We start from the raw sequence: 27,689 nt of genomic DNA, 5'->3' as shown, positions 1-27,689 counted from the left end.
ACAGTGACGTGTACCTATGAATAACAGGATCAAGTTTCATATTCAGCCATATTTCCTGCATAAATCAACTTTAATTAGCTTAGGTTATATACCCATTCAAATTTGATTTGAACCTGTTTCAATGATAACATACAATATTACTTACAACTTGTGATGGCAACAGATTAACACAGGTGAAACGGCCCCTGGCTAGATCTGGAATAATAATATACACAAAACAACCACTAGACGGCTTCAGAACAGAAAATGCCTAATTCCATCACAAGGCTTTTTGCTGTGATTTTCCTTTGAGCACACAAACACATCTGTCTTCACTTTCTCTGTTTTTGATGCAGCACTTTTTAAAATCATATGAATGAAACAGCTTCTAAAAAAAAAAAAATATCCATCCTCAAATTCCAGCAGATTCTTCACCAGGACACTTTGTGATAGTTTTCATATTTCATACAAACTAAAGTGATACACAACATATGCAGTGCGATACACACATATTTCATGTGTTTGATAACCAAGCTGGTACCAACATCCTGCACCATGTTCTTGTTCAACATTGGAAAAACACAAGACTACTTTCAAATCAGGATTGAAGCCTTTGCTGTTTATTAGATAAGCCATATCCATTATGATCCCTCAAAACAATGATATTCTGGTTATAACTGCATTTAAAATTATTGAGCCAATATTTTCAGCTTATACAAAACATTTTCAAATTATGAGATTCCAACAATGAGTGAAACAGTAAGAGCATGTGGAGACTTTGGAAAAACCCCATTAAGAAAGAGAAATCAAACATTTGGATTCATTTTAATGAAAATGCAGAGGAGCTGGTTGTGAACTGAGCTTCAGAAAAACACAACTAACCAAAAACCAAGGCAGAAAAAAAACATATGGATCCTGGAATAATAGTATCTTACATCTTTAAATGACTGAAGAGGAAGAAATTTACAAGAAATCATTTAGAACAGTTTAAAACATCAACTGAATCCATGAATCTGAAAACATGTTTCTGAGTGAAAGAGACAGACATGTACAGACTGAACTATCTGTTCAACAGTCAGTGTTTCTCTAACAGGAGGACACTCTTTACACTCAACTCAGCACAGACACACTGAGGCACCCATAAAGACTTTTAATCCAGGATAAAGAGGTTCAGTGAATGTGGTGTTGAAGGTGTGGAGATGGATCAGAGTGTCAGAGGAGACTCTGTAGAAGGACAGAGTGCCAGCAGGAAAGTCCACGTACACTGCTACTCTGTTAGAGACGGAGGAGGAGGAGGTGGTGGTGGATACGAATTTGGTATCGTGACAAACATAAATAGGACCATCGTTAGTGCAGTACAACCTCCAGGAATGATCATTCTCTCCAAACAAACAGTCATTGCTGACTCCTTTCCTTCTTATTCTTCTGTAACTCACTGTCATCCAAACCTCTCCTTTCCACTCGACCTCCCAGTAACCGCGATCAGTCAGACCATCTCTACACAGCAGCTGATGAACATCAAATCTGTGTGGGTGATCAGGATACGACTGAACCTCCATCACACATGTCACCTTCCTGTTGTTGTCAGACAGTTTGAGGTTTCTGTGTACTGTGTTTGTGTCAATTGTGGGTTGACAGGAATCTGGTGGAGAGAACAAACACAATCCAGCTGCAGTTATTGATCCATCATCTGTTCACTGATTGACACTTTGATGCCTCCTGACATCAGAGATGTGAATGAGTGATGTGACAGTTTGAAGATGGTTGAATGTGTGCTGCTTTGTTTTCATGAATCACATTAAAAACACACTTACACTTCCTCAGACCTGGTCTCAACCACTGGACTCCAGCAGGCTCCACCCTGAAAGGAGGAGGGGAGTCAGACCAGCACAGTCTCTTTCAGCATGCACACATGGACATTACATGGCTTTCATACACATACTGTTAGACACTGATAAAAGAACAGTTCAACATTTTCACAAATGCACTTCAGTCCATAGGTGGATCAAACTGCTGATGATTTGGACTGATCCTGGACCTGTCAGCACATCACTGTATTGAAAGAAATATGACTGATTCAAACAGTGACCTTCATTATTGTTTAGCTGGAAAGGACACCTCCCTGTCTTTGGTGTCTTTATTGAGATTGTACATCTAAAACAAAATCATGGGTGAGCTCGCTTCAAGTCCTCCAAGTACTATTAATAGTAGACAGCAGGCATAAACACCAAACTGGAGAAATATATACAAAACAAGAAAAGGCACACATTGGGAATCTGTAATTTACTGTTTAATATGTAACTGTACTGAATGCTTGTTGTTTTGACGCAGGGTGATTATTTTAAAAAAAATGCATTTGTCTTCAACCAAACTGTGCTACAATCAGTTTTTCTTGTTGCAATGGTTTATAGTAGAGGTATAAATATTACTTTTATTTTTAATCGCACAAAAGGACACAAGTGTGATGATGAAATACACACTACATCCAGGACAAGTTCTGCTAACAGAACTTTAGCTCTGTTAGACTCAAAAAAAACTTTTCTACCTGTTCATTTTTTTTAATATTAGAATCACTATGAAGTAGTGCTGTCAGCGTTAATCTCATTAAAATGACAGTAATGCCATAACCGTATTAACGCAGCAAATCTCTGTTAGCGAGTTAATGAAGATCGCCCGTGCTTGGGGCTGCACGGCGCTGGCGCGTTAATGAGCCAACAGAGTTAATGCGGTTATGGCGTTAACGTCATTTTAATGAGATTAAATGGCCTGCATTTGTATAGCGCTTTTCTAGTCCATAGGACCCTAAAGCGCTTTACACTACATTCAGTCATTCACCCATTCACACACACATTCACACACTGGTGATGGTAAGCTACACTGTAGCCACAGCTGCCCTGGGGCGCACTGACAGAGGCGAGGCTGCCGGACACAGGCGCGACCGGGCCCTCTGACCACCACCAGATTAACGGAAACAGCACTAAGCGCTAAGTAGCTGACCGCATTTCAGTAAGTTGCCAGTACTTTAAATTCAAAAAGCAGATCAACCCAGTTTATTTAAGTTGTCTTAACTTAGGAAAAATATAGTAAGCTGGAAATTTTGCTTCTCAGCGCAGAAGGACAAAATGATATGGTTTGAAAATGACATGTCACTTTCTTCCTGTCAGTCCACATGTTCATGGCACTTAGGTTTTTTTTTTTCCCAGAATAGGTTGAGCAAACCTGGGTTCAGCTGGAGAAGCTTCAGCTCAAGGGATTATTGTTGCAATTCTTTACACTGATTTGGTGAGTAAATGTTTACACTCATTCAAATTGTTTTTGTGCCTTCTCTAAGTTTAGCACCAGGTTTATCAACTTGCTAGTTAGCAAGTGTTAGCCTAGCGTTGCAGCTGCCCCTCGGCCCATGTTACTTAAAAATTAACACCACAGCTTTAAAAACCTTATACACAAATATCTCTCAGTGAAATTTTCTGTTGATTGTTTGAAAAAGAAAAGTCAGCAGCTACTAGATAAAAGCCCAGACTAAGCGTTTTTGGAAAGTGCAGCCATTAGGAGCAGGGCTTGTTTTCAATCCATATGAATTTTTACAACATAAACTCTAACCCCTGTATTTATTTTAATGCTTTGTTCCTCTGCTTGCTTCTTACTGTCTTTGGGGCTTGGACCATCACTCCCCAGATTACATCAAACTCCTGCAAGTCTAGAAAAGGAACTGTTGGACAGAAAGACATCAGCTGAGTAGTATGTATTTTGGATTTCCAATATATTTGTAACTATCAGTGACATTTATATTAATCAGGATGAACTTTAAATATACTTTAGCGCAACCTGTTTTTCTTATTGTTTCATTTGTGTTTTGGTTTGGGGAAGTTGTTTCTTTATTGATCTTTTCCTGTCTGTTGTTATTAGACTTGAGATATGACTGCTCTCTGCTGTTGCTGATGACTCCAGCTAATTCTTCAAGACATGCTGTGTAAGCAAATACAAACAATGACAGTTTGATCTTCATTTCTTTAAAGATCGTATCCCACAAACTTAGTTTAGAGGATCCACACTGTCTGCACTATAGATAGTGAAGTTTTTGAGCAGTGAAATTTGTTTTGTTCTCAAATGACTCTGTAGATCATCAGAATGAAAAGTTATTGGGCATGTTGCATAGCCCTTTTAAAAATATCCTTTCATGACATTATTGTGTGTCGTGGTTGGGGCCTCTCAAGCGGGACATTGCATGTCCCTCTCTGTGATCACCATGAAGCTGTCGGGCTTGGACAGCCATTAGATAGTGGAGCCGCCAGCTCTCACTGGAGTAAATCACAGCTGAGTGGAGTGGCAGAAATAAGAATCACCACTTCTAAATCTTTAGCCATGGTCCTCAGTAGGGATGGGTACCAGTATCCGGTGCCATGATGGCACCGGTTCTGACATAAACGGTAGTAACCAGACCGAAAAGCAACGCACATTTCGGTGCTTTATTTCGGTGCTTTTTTTTCCTGAGATGTCATACACTTTGAATTCTAGCCAATCATTTTACGTTTCTGAGGATAGTAGGCGGGTCCAGGTACGTACGTTCTTTTAGAGCAGAGCTACAGATTAAAAATGCCCAAGGCGAAGCGGTCAAAAGTCTGGCTGTACTTCACAGCAAAATATGCAAACTCGGCAGCCTGCAACAAGTGCTTTAAGGTGATACTGTGATACTGTCAAAGGAAGTAACACCTCAAATCCGATGAAACAGCTGGCGACGCATAGTGGGTTTTTTTTTAAAAGCCGAGAAATGCGCCGTATTTGATAGCTTGCTGCAAGAGCCGTGCACATCTACTGCGGGTGTGGTGCCTGTTATCGGACCCGGAGTTAGCAACAATCCCCCAAAAACCTGAAGAGTAGAGTCCTGGCCCCTAGCCCTGCCAGTGTAGCAGAAATGATGACGGATGATGATGGCAGCAGCAGCCGTTCTTCTCTGGGCGAGTAGCTTAATGTTGTTCGTGTATAATTTACGTTGAGTAGGCTAACCACGTTATTACATTAATGCATGTAAGGTGAACTAGCAAACATCATCATAGCTACATGCGGCTGTCTTCTTGTTTGATGGCAGATACTCCCTTCACCCTGGCCAAAGAGGCTAAAATGACCAAAGAAAAAGTAGAAAACAGTTAAACATGAGAGGTTTTTGGACAAAGTTTGTGTTTTTTCCATTGTTTAAGCACTGCTTCCAGCCAAGAGTCATACCATATATGCCCCATAGCTGCGGAAAAGGCTAACATTGTTATCTTTTTACAAAAAAACAGCTGAACATGAGAGGTTTGTGGACAAAGTTTGTGTTCTCCATTCTTTAAGCACCGGTTTGAGCACCGTTTAAGCACCGGCACCGTTTCAAAAGTACCGGTTTGGCACCGGTTTCAGATAAAACCTAAACGATACCCATCCCTAGTCCTCAGACAGAAAATGGTGGAAAGCCCACTCTGAATCAGGGATGAGTTGCTGCCCCATGTTGAGGAGGGTTTTGGTCACAAGTTAGCAAAGAGGGAAACGATAGATAGACAGAAGGCTGCAGCGGCCGCTGTTCCAGTCTGTCATGGTGAAGAGTCATTCAAGAAGGGCTCAGAGTAGGGCTGGGCGATATCGCCTAAAATTCATATCTCGATATTCTTTAGCTGGATGGCGATAAACGATATATATCTCGATATTTTTTTTAAAGCCATAAAGTATGAACAAAAAGAAAGTTCTTAGTCAAAGCTGTGTCCCAAATCTCACACAGGCACTTTTATTAACATACATGTTTATGTACATGAAAAATTACTCAGAAATAAATTATCAGCATTTATATGACTTTTTTGCTTGCAGGCCGTTAGGAGAGTTGAGGAATGCCCCAGACATCACAGATCTCTCTCATTTCTGCTGTCAAACCTGCATTTGAAAAGTTTACTAAAGGGCTGGGCCCCCATTTGGGGCCTCATAACATATACATATAGGGCCTTGGGAGTGGGCATGCTATAGGGCGTCCAGAGGATGGTCTTTGTACTCCACCCCACCTTTGGCGTTGGTGCCCACCTCCTAACATATTGAGGGTTTTCGGTAGGGGCCGCGCTGACACCTTCTGCTTTCTGGCAGCCACCTGCTGGTGGCTGATTTACTTAGCCATCGGTGTATTTGTGGTACTTAGTGTCCGGTGCTCCTCAGCTCTTTTGGTGGCATGGTTGCCCCTCCAATGGTCCTTCTTGGGCTCTCGTGCTCTGGGGGGCCTCTGGATGTCAGGGAACTGGATCTGCTGCATGCCTGCTTCATACCCTGAAACAGGCATGCAGGGCAGGGCTATGGCTCCCCACACTCTCTAGTAGATTGTTACATTGAGAAACCTTTTGAATACAAGTGCGCTCATGCACACAGGTGTACACATGGATGTTCACAGACACAAACTATCTACCTTGGCTGCTACCTCAAAGCATATTGTGCACTGTCAGTCTTGTGTGCTGCACACTAACATTCGATATTTATTATTTACAGTTACTTAGACTTATTGAGGTTGTTGGTGTGGTATTCCTACCCCTACTGTGGTATTCTCTTTTTACTTGTTTTCTTTTTTTCCACTTTCAACAGGATATCCACTGGATTTCTTGTCTTTTCTCATTGTCCATCTTTACCTCTGTTTTTCTTTCTCTCCCTTTCTTTCTCCCTCTCCTATCCCTCAGTCATGTATGTCCAGTTTGTAATGAAATTTAATTTAATTTAATTTAATTTATAATAAAGACCAATCAAGTGGACCAATATGGCAAACCATAATGATCCACTTGAAAAAATAGCATCCTTTTGGCCATCAGACAATAATTCTGATTGCTAAATTACCAAACGGTACAGCCAAAAAAAAAAAAAAAAAAAAAAAAACTTGCTTTGAAGAAACCTCTGGCAGATCCAAAAAAAGGGTTGCCACAACCAGTTAGGGTGAGGAGAGGAAGATGGATGAAAAGAAACACATTGGAAGAAACCAAGAGCTTAATAACACCTCATGATTAGCTGCAGAGAGTGAAAAGAGGTGAAAGAAGAAGAAACACTTGGTGTAATAGATATAGGTTTCCTCTGTGTGTGTGTGTTAATGTAACATCTGCATGAAACAAACACAGATTAAAGAATTAAATTATTTAAAGTTTACAGCTCTTCCTCCTCTATCAGACATTATTCCCCTACCTGAGAGTGTCCAGTCTCCAGCGTGGATCTTTCAGTCCAGCCGACAGCAGCTCCACTCCTGAGTCTCCTGGATGGTTGTAGCTCAGGTCCAGCTCTCTCAGATGGGAGGGGTTTGAGCTCAGAGCTGAGGCCAGCGACCTACAGCCTTCCTCTGTGATCAGACAGCCTGATAGACTGTAGACAGGCAAAAAAAAAAATCCATCTGTGAATACTGCATACAAGGATTGTTTTATTGTTTTTCTTATTTCCAAATTCAGGGACATCCATTTGACCTAATAGAACGATTGTTTCAAGTTTAATTACCTAAATCTCTTCTTGGGAACACTAAGAACCACAAGTAACCTTGCACTCTAAAAGTGAATATGTTATTATGCTTTCTTTATGGTCTGATCATTCAGGATTTTGTGAGAAAATTATTTTAATTAAACTCTGAATTTAAAAGGAAACCACTTAATAGAAGATATTATAGGAGAATATGATCTGTTCTGCCTTTTATAACTTAAATCGGATATTATAGTTGTAAGCTGCCCTAGAGCTCCCTCTAGTGGCTGCTTTGGGTTCGGTTACTTTGGGAAAGGAAAAAAATGAGAACGTGAAGAAGAAATAAAAGATGGCGGAAAGTGATACCGTAATGTTATCGTTCTAAGCTGATACGGACCTTAAAATGTTGTTGCCTTGGACAAGATATGTCTGTAAGTATGAGTGTCGATAAAATAATTATTCTTTTGTTTTGTGTAAAAATGGTACGATAATTTGTACATTTGAAAGTTTTATCTTGTTAGCTTGCAGTAAGAGGGTAACAAGCTAGTTTACAATGTTAGTTAGCTAATACAGTATTTTGTACTTTCAGTTTTACGATGGTCAAAGAGAAGGCAATGGTCAGAGGCCATTCTTCAATAAATCAGCGCAAAAAAGGAAAATAAGTCTGGTTATTGGAGCATCGTTATCTCGCTGTCTAGCTGGTGAAACTAAGAGACTCAGGGCGAGGACAGCATAGTAAAAAGACATTAGCGCAGCGGGCACAACCACGAGGAGCTATTTTCAGCACATCAGTTATGAGTCTACGGTCAGGAAAGCAATATCAACTGGATCTTCCAGAAGAGGAAGAAACACCAGACCAAAGAGAAACAAAACAAGTGCACAACGCAGAGGATATGGAGAACAAGGATAATGCAAGCAACGCAGACACACAGGCGGAGTCTAGACGCTCGCGTACGTCCAAGCGTTCATCCACAAGTTCTGCAGCACTTAAAGCACGAGCAAAAGCAGAGGCTGCACGTGCACAGCTGGCGTATTCAGAAAGAGAAGCAGCTATAATGAAACAAAAAACTGAACTTGAGGCAAATTTACATGTTTTGAGCTGTCAAAAGGCTGTTGCAGTTGCAGAAGCAGAGGTTGCAGTTTATGAAGAAGAGGAGGAGGGACTCTCAAAGAGTGAACTGCGCTATCCATTGGTGGGACCACCCGCCAGTCCAAAACAACGCACAGCAGAGTATGTACAAAAACACTCAGATATTTGCCTTGAAGGATTCAAATTAAAAGTAGATCCACTTGCCTGTCACAAAGCTGCGCGTGAACAATGCGAAATGGCTATGAATGCAGATATAGACAATGACGGCTCACACAGTGCTCAAAAGGCTAATGTTAAAGTGGAACTCCAAACACAACAGAGAGAGAGACTGGATTCCCCCAAACCTTATCCGTACAACACTCTTCAAACATCAACAGAGACACAGGGTGTCCAGGATATTACAAGGTACCTGACACGGAGGGAAATGTTAAGTACTGGACTTTTGCAGTTTGATGACCACCCAGAAAACTACTGGGCGTGGAAGGCATCATTTCAAAGTGCTATTAAAGACTTGCACGTTACAGCTCAAGAGGAGCTAGATTTAATGGTCAAATGGCTTGGAGTGGAGTCTGGTCACCAGGCCAAAAGAATCCGATCAGTCCATGTCTTTAATCCAGCTGCAGCTCTCAACCTTGTGTGGCAAAGACTCGAGGAATGTTATGGATCTCCAGAAGTGGTAGAAAATGCACTGTTAAAAAAGATTGAACAGTTTCCCAAACTAAACAACAGAGACAACACAAAGTTAAGAGAGCTGGGTGACGTTCTGCAGGAAATAGAATGTGCAAAAGATGGAGGATATCTACCAGGCCTCTCATATTTGGACACAGCTCGCGGAGTCAACCCCATTGTGGAAAAGTTACCATATGGACTGCAGGAAAAATGGATTGCAACAGGAGCAAAGTACAAAGAAGAACATAAAGTTGTTTTCCCCCCTTTCAGTGTCTTTTCAAAGTTTGTAAGACAACAAGCCAAAATAAGAAACGACCCAAGCTTTGTCATCACACCTCCTGCCGACACAAGCTTCAAGAAGGAGAAAAGCTTCAGAGGCAGTAACAGGCAAGTGATTAGTGTACACAAAATGGACATTCCTACAGACACTAGTTCACCTCAAAATAGTTACAGCAAGCCTATAGAAAGCCCTGACAAGGTATGCCCAATACATAAGAAGCCTCACCCTCTTAAAAGGTGCAAGAGTTTTAGAGCAAAGCCCATAGATGAGCGCAAGTCATTTTTAAAAGAGAACAGAATCTGTTTTAAATGCTGTGGCTCTACTCAACATTTAGCAAGGGACTGCAGGGCTCAAATAAAATGCATGGACTGTGGTAGCGACAGGCATTTAGCAGTGCTACATCCAGGTCCACCCCCTGCTCCAGCTGAGAGCTCTGGAGCTGATAAAGATGATGGCGGGGAGACACAGGATAGTGCAAATGCCTCAGTTGTTTCCAAATGCACAGAAGTCTGTGGTGATGAAGATAGCCCACATTCATGCTCAAAAATAAGTCCTGTGTTAGTCTATCCAGAAGGCGAAAAAGAACAGGCTAGAAAGATGTATGCAGTGCTTGATGAACAAAGTAACAAGTCACTAGCTAAGTCGCAGTTTTTTGAGCTCTTTAATATTAAGACACGCTCAGAGACTTACAAGCTCAGAACATGCTCAGGACTGTCAGATAATGTCGGCAGAACAGCAGTAAACTTCATGATTGAGTCAATGGATGGTAAAGTAAAGCTCCCACTCCCAAACCTGATTGAATGTGACATGATTCCAGATGACAGGAGAGAGATTCCCTCTCCACAAGTGGCCATGAAGTTCTCACACTTACAGAAGATAGCTGAAAAAGTACCTCCTGTAGAAGAACAAGTACCTATTCTGTTGCTTTTGGGAAGAGACATTATACAGGTACACAAAGTCAGAGAGAGAATCAATGGGCCACACAATACACCTTATGCACAGCGTTTGGATTTAGGCTGGGTTATAGTTGGAGAAGCCTGCATGGGGAAGACGCATAAGCCCCCTAGTGTGAGTGTTCTCAAAACATATATTCTCCAGAATGGCCGTGCTTCTTACCTCTGCCCATGTCCTAACACGTTTCAAATCAAAGACCAGTTAAACACCACACCTAACCCCAAAAAGGACAGGGGAAACACAAACACCAATCAACTGGGAGAAACTGTTTTTGACAGGACAAAAGATGATGACAAACCAGCACTGTCAGTAGAGGACAAAGACTTCATTGACATCATGGAGAAGGAGGTGTATCAAAATGAATGTAACAGCTGGGTGGCGCCTTTGCCATTCCGCTCTCCAAGACCAGAGCTTCCGAGTAACAGAGAGCAAGCATTCAAGCGCCTCCAATCTCTCAGAAAGACATTAGACCGGAACCCTGAAATGAAAAGACAATATATCGAATTCATTCAAAACATGCTGGACAATGACCATGCAGAAGTCGCTCCACCTTTGGACTCAAACAAAGAACACTGGTACTTGCCATCCTTCGGTGTGTACCACCCACAAAAACCTAATCAGCTGAGAGTAGTCTTTGACTCAAGTGCAGAATTTGAAGGACAGTCCCTTAACAAAGTCTTATTAAGTGGACCCGACCTAAATAACACACTGCTGGGTGTCCTTATGCGTTTTAGGAAAGAGCCTGTAGCATTTTCAGCTGATGTGCAACAAATGTTTTATTGTTTTGAAGTGAGAGAGGATCATAGGGATTATCTGAGATTCCTTTGGTATGAAGACAATGATCCCGACCAAGGTATTTGTGACTATAGAATGAGGGTTCATGTTTTTGGGAATAGCCCTTCCCCAGCTGTGGCTATTTATTGTATGAGGCGTGCTGCAGTCGAGGGAGAAGAAGAGCACGGACATGATGCAAAGCAGTTTGTAATGAGACATTTTTACGTTGATGATGGTCTCGCATCCACAGCAACAGTGGAAGAAGCTGTTGAGACACTCACAAGCACTCAAAAGATGCTGGCACAGTCAAACTTAAGGCTACATAAAATAGCCTCTAATGACCACAAAGTAGTGGAAGCGTTTCCTGCTGCTGAGAGAGCCAAGGATCTAAAAGACTTGGATTTAGAGTTGGACGACATACCCCTGCAAAGGAGCTTGGGGGTACTGTGGAATCTTAAAAAGGACTGTTTTACCTTTCACGTCACCACTGAACAAAAGCCGTTCACCAGGAGAGGTGTCTTGGCCACTGTTAACAGTCTGTATGACCCGCTGGGTTTCGTGTCACCCATCACAATGCAGGGAAAAGCTCTTCTCCGTGAATTGACCTCAGAGCAAAAGGACTGGGATGAATCACTTCCTGCAGAAAAAGAAGATGAATGGAGCAGATGGAGAAGCTCATTGAAGGATCTTGAGCGGCTTCAGATACCGAGGTGCTACCTCTCGTTCTCCCAGGCCATTGCTGTGAAAAAAGAACTGTGCATATTTTCAGATGCCTCCACCATGGCCATAGGAGCAGTGGCATATCTGAGAGCTATTGATGGTGAAGGTCAGTGGCACACAGGTTTCATCATGGGCAAGTCCAAAGTAGCCCCAAGACCCGCCCACACTGTTCCTAGATTGGAGTTATGTGCAGCAGTGTTAGCTGTAGAGATGTACGAACTCATTAGAGATGAGATTGACATTGAAGCAGACACTGTCAGATTTTTCACAGACAGTAAAATTGTTCTTGGTTACATACACAACAACACAAAGAGGTTCTACACTTACGTGGCTAACCGAGTGATTAGAATCAGAAAGACTACACATCCAGCACAGTGGTTTTACATAGCCACTAGCGACAATCCAGCAGACACAGCCACTAGACCAATTGCAGCTTCTGCATTGGCTTCTACAAACTGGTTTAGTGGTCCTTCCTTTTTGACACAACACGACATAGAGAAGTCTCACTGTGATAGTTTCACACTGATCGATCCTGACACAGATGCAGAGATCAGACCTGATATAACAAGTTTTGTTACCAAAGCCTCAGTAGCACAGCTAGAGCCATGCCGTTTTGAAAGATTCTCTCATTGGATGAGATTGTGTCGCACTATTGCATCACTAAAGCGTGTGGCAGTATCATTCAAGAAAACAAACACAGAAGGTAAAGGCTGGAAGTGTTTCAGTGAAACTAACACCACAGATGAAGTGTCTAAAGCAGCAAAGTTCATCATTCACACAGTACAAAGTGAAATGTTCAAAGAAGAGTACAGATGCATAAAAGAAAATCTGCCACTTCCAAAACAAAGCTGTCTTCAAAGGTTAAATCCAGTTATTGATGAAGATGGGCTCCTCAGACTAGGAGGTCGATTGGCACCTGCTAACCTAACAAAAGATGAGAAACACCCACTCATTATCCCAAATGCTCATCATATAGCCATCCTTCTTATTAGATACTATCATGAGAAGGTAGCGCATCAGGGGCGTCACCTAACAGAAGGAACGCTCAGAGGTGCTGGATTTTGGATTATTGGCAGTAAACGGCTCGTCTCTTCTGTTATTTACAAGTGTGTTCTCTGTCGAAAGCTTCGAGGACGACTTCAGACCCAAAAGATGGCAGATTTACCTGTGGACAGGCTGACACCAACGCCACCGTTCACTAGTGTAGGACTGGATGTCTTTGGACCCTGGACGGTCACCACACGTCGCACCAGAGGAGGGAGTGCAGACAGTAAACGCTGGGCTGTGCTTTTCACCTGCATGTCCACGAGAGCTGTGCACATTGAGCTCATTGAAACAATGTCAACATCCAGCTTCATCAATGCGCTGAGGAGATTTTTCTGCATCCGTGGACCTGCTCAAATACTCAGATCTGATAGAGGTACAAATTTTGTTGGAGCATGCAATGAGTTGCAAATTGATCACAAGGACACAGAACTAAACTCATACCTGCAAGAGAAAGGATGCACATGGCTGTTTAATCCCCCACACTCGTCACACATGGGTGGCTCGTGGGAGAGACTTATTGGAGTAGCAAGGCGCATCCTAGATGGTATTCTGTTGAAAGCCGTACATGTCCAACTAACGCATGAAGTGTTAAGTACATTCATGGCAGAAGTAATGGCAATAATGAATGCAAGACCACTTGTACCAGTCTCAACAGATCCAGACAAACCAAACCTTCTCACTCCAGCAATGCTCCTTACACAAAAGGTCAATGCATTATCTGCACCAACAGGAAGCTTTGGACCGCCAGACCTCTACTCAAAGCAATGGAAGCAAGTACAGTGTTTGGCAGACTCTTTTTGGAAACAGTGGAAAAGTGAATATCTTTCAACACTACAGCAAAGGAGAAAATGGACTGATGATAAAACAAACATAAAAGTTGGTGATGTTGTGTTATTGAAAGATGCTCTCGCACACAGAAATGACTGGTCCATGGGAAAAGTTGTAAGAACATTTGAGAGCAAGGACAATAAGGTTCGAAAAGCAGAAGTAAAGACTGTGAAAGATGGAAATGAAAAAGTGTTTTTGAGACCCATCGCTGATATGGTTTTGCTTTTATCAAGTGATAAATAAGTGTTTGAAATAGCCCTAAACTGTTCAAAATGTTTATTAGAAAAGTTTGTTCTAGTGGCACAATTATATTGTACCAGGCGGGGAGTGTTCTGCCTTTTATAACTTAAATCGGATATTATAGTTGTAAGCTGCCCTAGAGCTCCCTCTAGTGGCTGCTTTGGGTTCGGTTACTTTGGGAAAGGAAAAAAATGAGAACGTGAAGAAGAAATAAAAGATGGCGGAAAGTGATACCGTAATGTTATCGTTCTAAGCTGATACGGACCTTAAAATGTTGTTGCCTTGGACAAGATATGTCTGTAAGTATGAGTGTCGATAAAATAATTATTCTTTTGTTTTGTGTAAAAATGGTACGATAATTTGTACATTTGAAAGTTTTATCTTGTTAGCTTGCAGTAAGAGGGTAACAAGCTAGTTTACAATGTTAGTTAGCTAATACAGTATTTTGTACTTTCAGTTTTACGATGGTCAAAGAGAAGGCAATGGTCAGAGGCCATTCTTCAATAAATCAGCGCAAAAAAGGAAAATAAGTCTGGTTATTGGAGCATCGTTATCTCGCTGTCTAGCTGGTGAAACTAAGAGACTCAGGGCGAGGACAGCATATGATCTCTCTTTCATTGCCTCTGTCTCTGTAATCTCACCACAGTAATTTGGAGCAATTGAAAACTTCTGTGGGAGCATTTAGAAAATAATGACTACAGTCAAAGTCAACTTCAAAGTAACAAATGCTCAAACCATTTTTTCAACATCACTCTGAGAGAAAATGTTTTCATTTTAGCACTATTGGTCAGATGAAAGAAAGAACCAGCCACAACTCTGCTGTCCTTGGCACCATTGTAATGTATTACTGGTCCCAAGCCTGGATATATAAAGAGGTTTTTCATCAAAAAGGTCATCTGGTGCAAAATTATTGCCAAAGCATTCAGATGATCAAGTTTTTTGATCAGGTTTTCCCCAGAGACCTCAATTAAGTCAATGTTGCAGTTTCAAATTTGTTGTTGTGTCACCTGCGCCGGCCCCGGAAATACTATAGTCACTGGAGATAGATAACCAGATACAGATAACCAATAACCAGAGGGGTTTTTTTTTATTTATTACATTTTTTTCTACTTGGAGGTTGTGTCACAGAACAGGGAAAATTGAATTGGTGGTTTATAAGAAGTTTCTGTTTTAGGCTACACTTCCTACTTTTCCAGGAATATTTTCAGGACAGTAATGTACCTAGTAGTGTTGAAAGAGGCAGATGAATAACAAAACATTTGACACTGAGCAGTACAGCAGCAGTGACACAACTGGAGAAACAGAGACTATAGTGGTAGTGATATACTAAGAATTTAATTTGAAACTGTGCTCTCAAAAGCAGATATAGATCACAGTATAATATGAGTCACTATGTAAAAGTTTGAAATTAATTGAGCTGAAAGGTTTAAGCTACACAAAACAACACTTTACTCTTCTTGATGCATTCTCAATCATACAGGAAAGTAAATCTCCAAAAGTTGATTCTGTTCATCTGGACGTAGCGTTTTGTGGGAGAAACATTTCGTCACTCATCCAAGTGGCATTTTATTGATTTATTTAGTTTATTTAGGTTTCCAAAGTTATTTTTGTATTATTTATTTATTTATTTATTTAATTTAAGGAAGTCAAAAAGGATAGATGAGGAGATGTGGAAAATTCTCATCATGTATTCATCCAGAAACTATTTCACCAGGGTGTAAGGGTTAACACAAATAAATCAAACCCCTAAATAAAAGGTTTGAAGTACATTTGCTGCAATCCTGTATGAAACAATTTGTAACAATGAAAATAAATTGATATGTTATGAATCCAAAATATCTGAAATCTCTCAACAGACTGGCGCTAAAAAGCATGTTATACACACAGGTTCATACTCAATTTTTTTAATGTTATGAAAAAGAATAAATGAATTAGTAAATCAGAGGCTAACATAAATATGAATAACAGCTAAATTTTGAATTCGACAATGTTGTTGTTTGATCAATACTATAATCCAGATCATAAACCTAAATTAATGAAAAAAGCTTTAATCCTCACCTGAGAGTTTTCAGTGAACAGCTTGGATTCTTTAATCCAGCAGACAGAAGCTTTACTCCTGAGTCCTGCAGGTCATTGTTACTCAGGTCTAGTTCTCCCAAACTAGAAGACAGGGAGCTGAGAACTGAACGCAGAGCTTCACAGCTTCTGTCTGTGAGGTTACAGCCAAACAATCTGCAAACCAATTTAATTTGTGATGAAATTAAATAACTTATTTTTAACTTACCACCAGAAAAAAAATGTCTGACTCTGCTTCATAAATAACAATACAACTCGTAGATCAAGCATAAAAAAAATAGAATTAGGTTTGAAAAAGCACAGTTACACCTCTGTATCCGTTAAGCAAGTAGAGAGCTAGTACTTTTACTGATTATAGATCAATAACCACTGACACAGGCATACTTTCTAAATTAGAATACCAGTGATTGCTGTTGCCTGATACAGTTCAAAATAATTATTAATTATCACATACTGAACCCCCGATGAAACCACCATTCATCATCTGTTGGAAACAAGGTGCTTTAGCTCACTGCAGGGATTTTTATCATTTTCTTTTCATTTATATTAGTTTTTGAAGAGTTAAAGAAAAGCTCTGGGTCCACTTTGATAAGGGTTAATTCCACAAATATTTCAGAAATCCTAAGACTTCCAGATGCAATAGACCATAGTTGCATAAACATTTCAACAATAAACGTGTATATAGATGCATACATACAGAGCTTTGTTGGAGGCTTTGACCACTGGCAGCATTCTCTGAAGAGCCTCCTCTGAAGCAGAGTATTTCTTCAGGTCAAACACATCCAGATCTTTTTCTGATGACAGTAAGATGAAGACCAGAGCTGACCACTGAGCAGGAGACAGTTTTTCTGTGGAAAGTCTTCCTGATCTCAACGACTGTTGGATCTCTTCCACTAGAGAATGATCATTCAGTTCATTCAAACAGTGGAACAGATTGATGCTTTTCTCGGCAGACAGATTCTCACTGAGCTTCTTCTTGATGTACTGAACTGTTTCCTGTTTGTTACTTCGTGTCTCTGTCAGAAGGCCTCGTAGGAGAGTCTGATTGGTCTGCAGTGAAAGACCCAGGAGGAAGCGGAGGAACAAGTCCAGGTGTCCATTTGGACTCTGCAAGGTCTTGTCCACAGCACTCTGGTAGAAGTGTCTCCCTGCAGATTCTTCTCTTCTTTCACACATCTGGGATGTAATTACTTGTTCTACCAGCAGATTGACCCCAGAGTTGATGACGGTCAGATGGACATGAAGAGCAGCCAGAAACTCCTGAACACTCAGATGGATGAAGCAGAACACCTTGTCCTGGTAAAGTCCTCTCTCCTCTTTAAAGATTTGTGTGAACACTCCTGAGTACACCGAGGCTGCTCTGATATCGATGCCACACTCTATCAGGTCTGATTCATAGAAGATCATGTTTCCTTTCTGCAAGTGATCAAAAGCCAGTTTTCCCAGAGACACAATCATCTTCCTGCTCTCTGGACTCCAGTGTGGATCTGTCTCAGCTCCTCCTTCATACTTGACCTTCTTCACTTTGGCCTGAACCACCAGGAAGTGGATGTACATCTCAGTCAGGGTCTTGGGCAGCTGCCCTCCCTCTCTGGTTTTCAGCACATCCTCCAGAACTGTAGCAGTGATCCAGCAGAAGACTGGAATGTGGCACATGATGTGAAGGCTTCGTGAGGTCTTAATGTGGGAGATGATGGTGCTGATCTGCTTCTTATCTGTGAATCTCTTCCTGAAGTACTCCACCTTCTGTGGGTCAGTGAACCCTCTGACCTCTGTTACCCTGCCAAGACATTCATGAGGGATCTGATTGGCTGCTGCAGGTCGTGTGGTTATCCAGAGACGAGCAGAGGGAAGCAGTTTCCCCCTGATGAGGTTTATCAGCAGCACATCCACTGAGGAGGACTTTCTAGGGTCAGTTAGGATTGTAGTTTTGTGGAAGTCCAGAGGAAGTCGACACTCATCCAGACCATCAAAGATGAACACAACCTGGAAGTTTTCAAAGCTGCAGATTCCTGCTTCTTTGGTTTCAGTAAAGAAGTGATGAACAAGTTCCACCAAGCTGAACTTTTCCTCTTTCAGCACATTCAGCTCTCTGAAAGTGAATGGAAATATGAACTGGATGTGCTGGTTGGCTTTGTCTTCAGCCCAGTCGAGGGTGTATTTCTGTGTTAAGACAGTTTTCCCTATGCCAGCCACTCCCTTTGTCAGCACTGTTCTGATTGGTTTATGTCTTTCACGTGAGTCTTTAAAGATGTCTTCTTGTCTGATTATTGCTTCTAGACTGTCTGGTTTACTGGATGTTGTTTCAATCTGTCTGACCTCATGTTCATCGCTGACATCTACAGTCCGTCCCTCTGTGATGTAGAGCTCTGTGTAGATCTGATTCAGAAGGGTTTGGTCTCCTGCTTTAGCGATCCCCTCAAACACACACTGAAACTTCTTCTTCATGTTAGATTTAAATTCATGTTGATGCCACTGGAAGTTCCGAGTGCAGGTTCCTTAAGGACCCAACACACACACACACACACACACAAATCAAGGATTTATCAAGTGTACATATTTTGAATGTATTTTTGTGTTACTTGAAATATTGTTGAATGTTTTAGCACTTTTTTTCAGAATGTTTTTTTATTTAGAGAATAATTCTCACCTCTCAGCAAACACTCAGCGAACTGATTCTGCTTCATTCTCTTCAGGAAGTCCACTGTAATCATCACAAATGCTTCTCTGCTGCTCGTACTCTGTTCTTCATCCACACTCTGTAATACAGCCTCATCCTCACATTGACTCTTAAAACATTGTAGGTCATCTGGACTCAGACCTGTCTGGATCTTCTTCAGCTCGTTCTTCACAAAAGAGATTATTTTGTCCTCCAGCATCTGGAACAGAATATTTTATGAAATACCCCAAAACCTTTCTCACACAGGAGAAAAACAAAGAACATAGAAGGAGGTGTGTTTCTGGAAATCTGTTTAATTAGGCTCAATATACACAATCCCTCAATGAAATTCAAACCCTGGTTATCTAAAAGAAGTGGGAAAAGGTAAAATCCACATTTTGTCAGAATATTTTCCATATATCTATCCCTTTATATTGTTGTTAAAGATAAATGTTGTGTAAACATGTCAAGTTAACAAGTTATGTCTCATGTTCTTCATAAGAACATGTCTCTCACACACACAACTATAAGGATTCTCTATCTGCAGCTAAATCTGGATATTATGGAACATTTATCAGATCTGGTGAAACGAACAGTAGAGCTCTTTTCTCAACTATAATAGTATCTTTCAGCCACCTGAAATTTTCCACCTCAGTTTTATTGCGCTGTGCAGTGTAATACCTTCATGCCCTTTTCAGTACTATAATTTTTACGATCCCACAGCATGTGGCAGGTAGTCCATATAGTACATTGTATGTCCATACATTGTTATTCAGAGCTGAGGAGCCTAGATGTTTCTCTTGATAGTGCCCTACACTTTGAAATACTTATCAGTATTATTACTTGGTGATCATATTTCCAGCTACATAATATTAGTTATCATTTCTCATTGATAACACTACTGCTATTCTTGCTCTAGGTAATATTCCATATGGATTATTATAATTTTATCCTTTCTAGATTATGTGAGTACAAGAAAACAATTATTAGAATATGATGTGTTAAATTTGTTTAGATCAGAGGAATAAGGAAGGATTTGTCTGTGTGTTTCAGTTTGGCTTAGCTGTAGGCTTGTGAGTGTGTGTAATTGTTTAGAGGGAAAGGAATTTATTGACACTGGGGGTCTGCTGTCATAAAAGGAGACAGGAAGCTACAGTTGGGGATTGCGGATGCTGATGCTTGTACCTTTAATAAAAACTCATAATTGTTATAAACTTAGAAGTAGGTTTGCAGGAGACTCTCCACCTTAAATGTAAATGTAAATGTAAGACAACAAGAGGCCAATGGTCCAGTGGATGCAGAGTGGGAGTCTCAGTGTTTGTAATATGTTAACTCTGTTTTCTATGTTGTGTAGAGGAATGTGGTGTAGCTTAGGTGAGGAGATTACTTTTATGACCGACAGGAAGTCACGTACACAGAGACACACACAGTGCTTTGACTGTTACGACGCACCCACACCTACATGCACACGGTACGCGCACACACAGGCACTCAGGTGCTCGTGCATACACACACAAACACAGAGTTTGCAGTACACCATGGGGGTCTGTGTTTCACAGACAAAGGAGTGAAGATTTGCAGAGGGACACCGGCCTTGCACATCTCCCCTTCTAGAAGATGCATGCTTAAATGAAGATGAATAAAGATGAATAAAGGTTTTGTGAAAATGACTACTGAGTTCCGGTGCTGTCTCTGGAATAAAAAAGAACCAGGGTAAAACTGATTTCTCAACAGTTTCCACACAAATATCTCCATAGACTTCAGCTGGTGCAAAATTCAGCTGCTTGTGTCATTAATAGAACGCATTACTACTTCTCTTCAACCATTTCACTGCCTTCCTGTGAAATATCACATTGATTTTAGATTCTGCTTCTTATTTCAAAGTATCTCCATAAAGTCACACCTCCATATCACATCTTCTGCACAGCTCCACTCCTTCCCGTACTCTGACATCATCCTCCTCTGCTACTGTTATTTTCCCATCTGCTCAAATTACCCTCCAGTACTTTCAGCTGAGTGTGCACTGGAACTTTCTTCCATGCCACTTTCACAACATTGGTTTTCTCCCTATATTTAAAGTAGCTTTAAGACACCTTAGGCCTTAAGACATCTTTTTAAACCTGCCTTTTCTGATTAATGTTATGCAGTATTCACTGCAATACTACCAAATACTATGTAGCATTATGTAGTATGTTCTCTTCTTCTTGAAAGAGTAGCCATACTGTCTGTTATTTAACTGCTTGTAAGGTGTACTCGATTCTTGAAAGGCGCTTCTTAAATAAACTGTTTTGTTGTTGTTGTTTTTTCTAAAATACTAGATGCTAGATATTTGCCGATGTATTTGTAGTGGAGGCAAAAATCTGACCACAGCATTCTGTTCAGCTCGCTCTACCCTCTGAGCCAGAACCCAGCAAGAATATGTCTGTCAACAGAATGTAAAAGTAGTTGTTGCACATGTACACACCATAAATATAGAGTCCAGGTGTGTCTGATGCTTCTGGGAAGACTGACCACTGGGAACCTCTGAGCTCTTCTGGTCCACTCTGTGGAGACATCATAAAGAATCAGAATAATACAACAAAACATTATAACCTAAAATGCAACCTGCTGGTCCTCTGCACTAAAAAGAATATGAAATTTTTAAAAAACCCAAAACAACAAAAAACAAAAACAAAAAAATAAACCTCTCACTTAATAATACGTGAATTATGAGGTTATTTTACATGACATGATGTCTTTGTCTGACACAAAAACATCATGTCAGCTCTCTTATCTTATAATTCTCTTGTTATCTGAACATTAACAACATGCAACTCCAATAACTGTGCACATCCAAACCCTGATAACAAAAGCTGAACAGTGATTTCTGGTTTTGTAAAAATCCTGTTAACAAAAAATGACTATTAATAATTATGAACAGCTCAGTATCCTCATAGAATATGCAATAAAATTATGAAATCTTTACCAAATATTATAGAGAACCTCAGCAGTCAAAGACAGCAAGAAGAGTACCATTGATTCCAGTGTTTTTTGTATGTCAGAAATGCAGTGTAGAATGTCGCGGCAGTTTAAGAAATTGGAGGCGTAGTATGTTACTGATGGTAGCCTTTGTTACTTTGGTCCTAGCTCTCTGCAGGTCGTTCCAGAACCCGTGTGGTTCTGGGATTTTTGTTCCCTGTTCTTGTGATTTCACCCCCACATGGTGAGATCTTGCGTGGAGCCCCAGATCGAGGGAGATTATCAGTGGGTTTATATGTCTTCCATTTTCTAATAATTGGTCCCACAGTTGATTGCTTCACACCAAGCTGCTTACCTATAGCAGATTCAGTCTTCCAAACCTGGTGCAGGTCTACAACTTTTTTTTCTGGTGTCCTTGGACAGCACTTTGGTCTTGGCCATCGTGGAGTTTGGAGTGTGACTGACTGCTTGTGTCATGATTCACTGCGTGGCTGGAAGGAAATAGAACCTAAAAGCAGGGACTCAAACGCGGGGAGGGATGAACTCAAAATGGCAGTATTATTGCTGGAAAAAACACACTGGTACTAAACTAAACACAAGGAGCTATAAACAAGAAACTCAAATCAAAAACCCAAGACACGCAGGGGGCTACACTGGGAACACAGGGAGCATGGAGGTGACACACAGCGTGAGGGGACGACGCTACAACAAATGGAGGTGAGCACAGACAATAAATACAGAAGGAGAACAGGGCAACAGGGAACAGCTGGGAGACACGGCTGAGGGCACTTAGACACAAGACAAAATGGGGAGGACACAGAGACGGACTGGAAGGTGAGAGAGAACATGGAGGGGCACGAGAGAGCACAATCACGACAGGATGAGGGAAACACTGAACATAAGGAGTGGACACAAGGCACAAGAACTCACATAACTGTATAAACTTAGACACAGAGGGAGACACAGGGGTCAGCTACACAGAGGGAAATTACTAAACAATCAGGGAACTAAACTGGGACCACAAGAAACTAGACCTTATAGAAATAAACTATAGACTAATAGTGATGTGTTGGTTGCGAACAAAATGGCTCTTAGAGCCGGAGCTTTGACGTGAATGACGCGAGCCGGCTCCTTATTGCGAGCCGTGGGGTTTTTTTTCCTTCTCTCACCCTCTTTCTCGCACCTTTTTCCGCTTCACTCCGCATGCAAGCCTTGTGCTTTGCGCTGGGCAGAGGGGGGAGGGGCGGTAGTTCCACACGCAGTAGCACAGGGAGAGAGCAGGAGGGAGAGACAGAGAAAGAGAGCCAGGGACAACAATGTCATATTACAAAGGTATAGTAATCATCCACAACTATTTTCAGTTGCAGATGATAAAGGATTCAGAAAGTTTATTCATGCAGGTCCATATGACAGAGAATGTGCATCTTCTTTATGTTTTCATATTTTAATATATATTTAATTGTGTTGTGGTTTGCAGTGTTTTGTGTTGTTTCACTTTAAATTTGTTTAAAAGGAAAAAGCTGAAAATTTAAATAGTTAAAAGTTGAACTGTGAATAGTTGGTTTTTGTATTATATGAATATTTATTACATTTTATGTGGAGTGAATAAATAAAAGTATATTTACGGTGGCCCCTACAGACAAAGCACGTACAAACTCCAAAACACGTACAAAACACAACAGAAGTGCTCCAGGATGCTAGGCACAGTGCTGAGCTTTTGTTATCTAGAGGTTACACAAGCCAGGAAGTACCAACGACCTGATTTGGTGTGTGGTGGTAACAGGTAAATAAACATTTTTTTAAATTATTTGAATATATATGAGTGCTTGTGTATAAATACACAAACAATACACATATGCTTTCAATTGTGTAATTTAAGTGATCTAGGTAGCTCTGTTTTGAAGTTCAGTTAACACTAGAAATGTGCTTTGGAGTTTGTGTGTGCTTTGTCTCTAGGAGCCAATGTATATATTTATATATAAAGATATATAAATAAAACCATTTATTTACATTAGTTATTACTTTTGTGCATATTTTTATATTATTGTTAATAATAAACTAATTAAAGCAACAAAACAACCTGAAGAGCCAGTTCGGAGCCGAAAGAGCCGGCTCTTTTTAGTGAGCCGAGAAATCCCATCACTATAGACTAACAAAGAGCACTTAATACATAATTCATAATACAAAGCAACAAAAACACCGGAACTCAAAACGCAAGGTCAGAAAACCCAGGTTTAAGGTTGTGTCTTTTATACTGATAAAGAGTTCAAACAGACCAAATACTTATTTTCCACCATAATTTGCAAATAAATTCTTTAAAAATCAGACCATGTGATTTTCAGGATTTTGTCTCTCATAGTTAAGGTGATGAAAATTACAGGGCTCTCTCAACATTTTCAGTGGGAGAACTTGCACAACTGGTGGCTGACTAAATACTTTTTTTCCCCACTGTATATAATCTCTCTCTCTATCAAACTATCAAACTCTAGATCTCTATCAATTAATAAACTATGGAGCAGCAACTGTCTGTTAATTTCAAAACAGTTATTACTGAGAAATGTATACATCTTCTGCTGGAACTCGTTTAATTTAAAATGACTGATTGTGGGTTTTCAGTTGTTTAAAACCAAAGGCTTGTTTTTAAGAGACAGTTTAAATGAGATTGAGGGAATGACCTGTTTGCAATGCAGTTAATATCCAACAACATCAATCAATTAAGTCAGGTCTCAAAGAGTTCATGTTACTAACAGCTCACCTCTCTGCAGCAGACAACTGCTGGGCTTTAAAATGAATGGAGTCGCTCTTTAATGACACACAGGTGGAATCGGGTTCTTTTCCATGTTTATGTTTTCTCCCACGTTTCCGTCTTTTCCTGGGAATAATTGATTGATTGATCATACTTTATTCATCCCGAAGGAAATAATGATGGAGCAGTGATGTGAGTGCTGAGCTGTGAGTTGGAGAAGAGTTATGGACTGTTAGAGATGGTCATCTCACCTCTGAGCTTTGGTCTGGCTCTCATTTTCCCCAAACAGAGTGGGTTTAGAGGGAGGGACTCCCTCCTCTCTGTCCTCACACTGATCCATGCTGCTGAATTCACATCCACATCAGCTCACATACACTTTCTACCTTCACCTGCAGAGGAAACACAAATCATTCATGTGCACATCAACTGAAATCCTCCTTTCCATCATGTGTGCTGTCCAAATATCAGGTGTTTCTTTTCTGCTTCATCTCAGTGTCTGCTGAATGCAGTCAGACAGCAGTGTGAGGCAGAGGAAGCCATTAGCTGCTCTACTTCTACTATCAGTCCACTAGATGGAGACAAAGCACACACGAAGCATTCACTGACACACACTGATTCACTGTAAATAAGAAAAATAAGTGAGTCTGTCTCTGTAAGTGTGTTAATGTGGACAGAAAACGAAAGGAGACAGGTGGAGGCAGATTTTCACAACAAGAGGAGGTTTTTTTGTTGTTGTTGTTTTTTTTCTTACTGTGTAGCTTTAACTTCAATTGGAGGAGAAGAGTAAGAGTTTAAGAGTTAGAGCTCTTTCTCCAGTACTTCCTCATCTGTAACCGGAAGGTCGCCGGTTCGAGCCCCGGGCTCTCTGTCCTGGTCGTTGGTGTCCTTGGGAAAAACACTTTACCCTACCGCCTACTGGTGTTGGCCAGAGGGGCCGATGGCGCAATATGGCAGCCTCGCTTCTGTCAGTCTGCCCCAGGGCTGCCCTGGGGCTACAACCGTAGCTTGCCTCCACCAGTGTGTGAATGTGAGAGTGAATGAATAGTGGCATTGAAAAGCGCTATATAAATCCAATCCATTGTTATAATTACCTTCTATTGAAGCAGGTCCACTATTTGTAACAAAGGATTTTTAAACAGACAGAAGCCAACAGATTTAATTTAGTTCTATACTGCATCTAAACATCCACTTGCACTGTAATTATAAAGACCCCCGACCTCCAACCGCTGTTCACACTATAACTGGTTATGGTCAAAAAGATGTGTCCACCTAACTGCAGTTACTGTGGAACAGCGGCCGAGCTCAAACTGCAGTTAGTGTGTCAGTGAGCAGCGGCTCCTCTCCGCCTTCTCCACAGACTGACAGAGGCAGCAATATCACTCTGGTTTCAAATGATTAACAGATCAGTCCTGTGTTTACTGCCATGGAGCTGACACATGCCATACATGAATCCTGAAATCACACGAGTGTACTCACTTTTTTTGCCAACAGTTTAAACATTAATGGCTGTATGCTGAGTTATTTTGAGGGGACAACAAATTTACACCATTATACAAGGTGTACATTGGGTACTTTACATTGTATTAAAGGATCATATGTTCAATGTTGTCCCATGAAAAGATATAACAAAATATTCACAAACATATGAGGGATGTGCTCACTTTTTGACAGACTGTAAATGCAGTTTTTTACTGTCTGTGTACAAACTGATCTTTGAGTCTTGCTTCAGACTGGATTTAACTCTGTGTGTCTGTGAGCCACACCTTTATGTGTTCACTCCAAAAAAATGTTGTCTAACTGCTCAGACTCAGTCAGAGTAAAGTTCACACAGTGATGTGCACTGTTGGGGTTGTTATTCAAGAAAATCATTACTCTATTACACAGAACTTCTTGCTTTTCTTTAAAAAAGTCATGCAGTACAGTAGTACTTGCTCTAGTAAGTAACTACCTGTCATATTCTGTTCCTCAGGCCAAGGGGTCTATGAACCAACTGCTCTTACACATTTTTAGATCTGGGCTCTAAAAATCTGCTCACTGGTTGCCAGCTCTAGTTAAGCAGGATATCTTTGCTCAACTGAGGTTGTTATAGACATGCTAAAGAAACAAATCTTGACTTATTTTTCACTCAGATATACTGTGACATTTAAATGTTAAAAACGTATTTTTATTCGTGGTCTGCAGGAATAACCTTATATGATTCAAAGTTCAAATAAATCCTTTCTATCCTCTGTCTTCTATGGAGAACAAACTTAAATATCAGACTTGTGTTAAATCTGATTTAACCTTTAAGATAGACATGATCTCCTTCTGGATCTCAGAGCTAAGCTTCTGGTCCTGGGATTTAAAACAGCAAAGCAAAACTGTCAATCTTCAAGAGTTATGTGCAGATATTAGATACAGAAGGACTGAGAACACAAAGTGAGCTGCTTATTGAGAGGAACTAGAACACAAGTAGAACACAAAAAGCTCTGTCCTCTGTCCTTTAATATATTCATGAGAAACAAAGCTGCCTCAAGTGATGTGTGGTGTTTTAAGTGAAGGAAACGCTTTTCAGTGGAAGCTTAAACTAGAAAAACTAGTAACTCTATGCAGTAGAGTTTCAATTTGAAGCACACCTGATCTTTGTGAAGCAGTAACAACATGTTATTTAACAGAGCTGAAAACACTATCACAAGCCCAGGAGTTTGTATGATTTACAGTCCAATTCAAATCAAACATCTGATTTATTGTATGTTATGTAAATACAAATGTCTCAATTCACATTCTCCTCTTAAAGTTCCTAAAGACAAATTCTAAAAGGAGGAAACAAAGCAAACTTACAGTTTCTTCAAACACAAATACCAACAACAAGCTCCACTCCACATCCGGACACTAAACACGGAAACACAGGTGAGCTGCTTACTAGAAAGAGGCGGGACTCCACTTAAAACAGGACAAGTAAGGACAAGTATGTGTTTTTCACTGAGAAGATTCAGCTTTTTTTAAATAATGAAGTGACTTTGTGTCTTTCTCCAAATTCCTAATTATCAGTAAAGTTCCCTGAAAAATACCTCAGCGTTAAAATCAACATAGCTTAGTACTGATACAAAAACCTCCTTTTGATCGCTGTCATTCAAAGTGATCCAAACTGTTTCTAAACTCTGGAGAGCAGCCATCTATTGAGACTGTTCACTGTTGTTCCTGAATGCAGCACATGGAGAGACTTTGTAAGTTTCATATGACTTCACTGCAGGCT

General features: G+C 40.6%; 2 protein-coding genes across 3 annotated transcripts; one reads left to right on the top strand and one right to left on the bottom strand.

Moving 5' to 3' along the window:
* Positions 1–333: 333 nt before the first annotated feature.
* LOC143420268 (protein NLRC3-like) lies at positions 334–27,376 on the bottom strand. 2 transcript variants are annotated; one of them, XM_076888035.1, is made up of 10 exons: positions 27,275–27,376; positions 24,706–24,843; positions 24,464–24,580; positions 21,215–21,293; positions 18,742–18,970; positions 16,789–18,589; positions 16,074–16,247; positions 7,153–7,326; positions 1,794–1,840; positions 334–1,621 (listed from the first exon to the last, which is right to left on the bottom strand). In XM_076888035.1, the coding sequence occupies exons 2-10, from the start codon at positions 24,792–24,794 to the stop codon at positions 1,095–1,097; spliced, it is 3,237 nt and encodes a 1,078-aa protein (XP_076744150.1). In that variant the 5' UTR covers positions 24,795–24,843; positions 27,275–27,376; the 3' UTR covers positions 334–1,094. The 2 variants fall into 2 exon arrangements, with proteins under 2 accessions (XP_076744150.1, XP_076744151.1); XM_076888036.1 differs by lacking the exons at positions 24,464–24,580; positions 24,706–24,843; positions 27,275–27,376 and adding an exon at positions 22,064–24,462 and having other exon boundaries at positions 335–1,621.
* Positions 12,716–14,557, top strand: LOC143420269 (uncharacterized). Its single transcript, XM_076888037.1, has one exon. The coding sequence runs from the start codon at positions 13,053–13,055 to the stop codon at positions 14,016–14,018; it is 966 nt and encodes a 321-aa protein (XP_076744152.1). The 5' UTR covers positions 12,716–13,052; the 3' UTR covers positions 14,019–14,557.
* Positions 27,377–27,689: the final 313 nt, after the last annotated feature.

This window comes from Maylandia zebra, linkage group LG9, assembly GCF_041146795.1.
Source record: "Maylandia zebra isolate NMK-2024a linkage group LG9, Mzebra_GT3a, whole genome shotgun sequence".
Lineage (NCBI taxonomy): Eukaryota > Metazoa > Chordata > Actinopteri > Cichliformes > Cichlidae > Maylandia > Maylandia zebra.
Note: the sequence above shows the minus strand (reverse complement) of the source record. Positions and strands in the feature narration are given on the sequence as shown.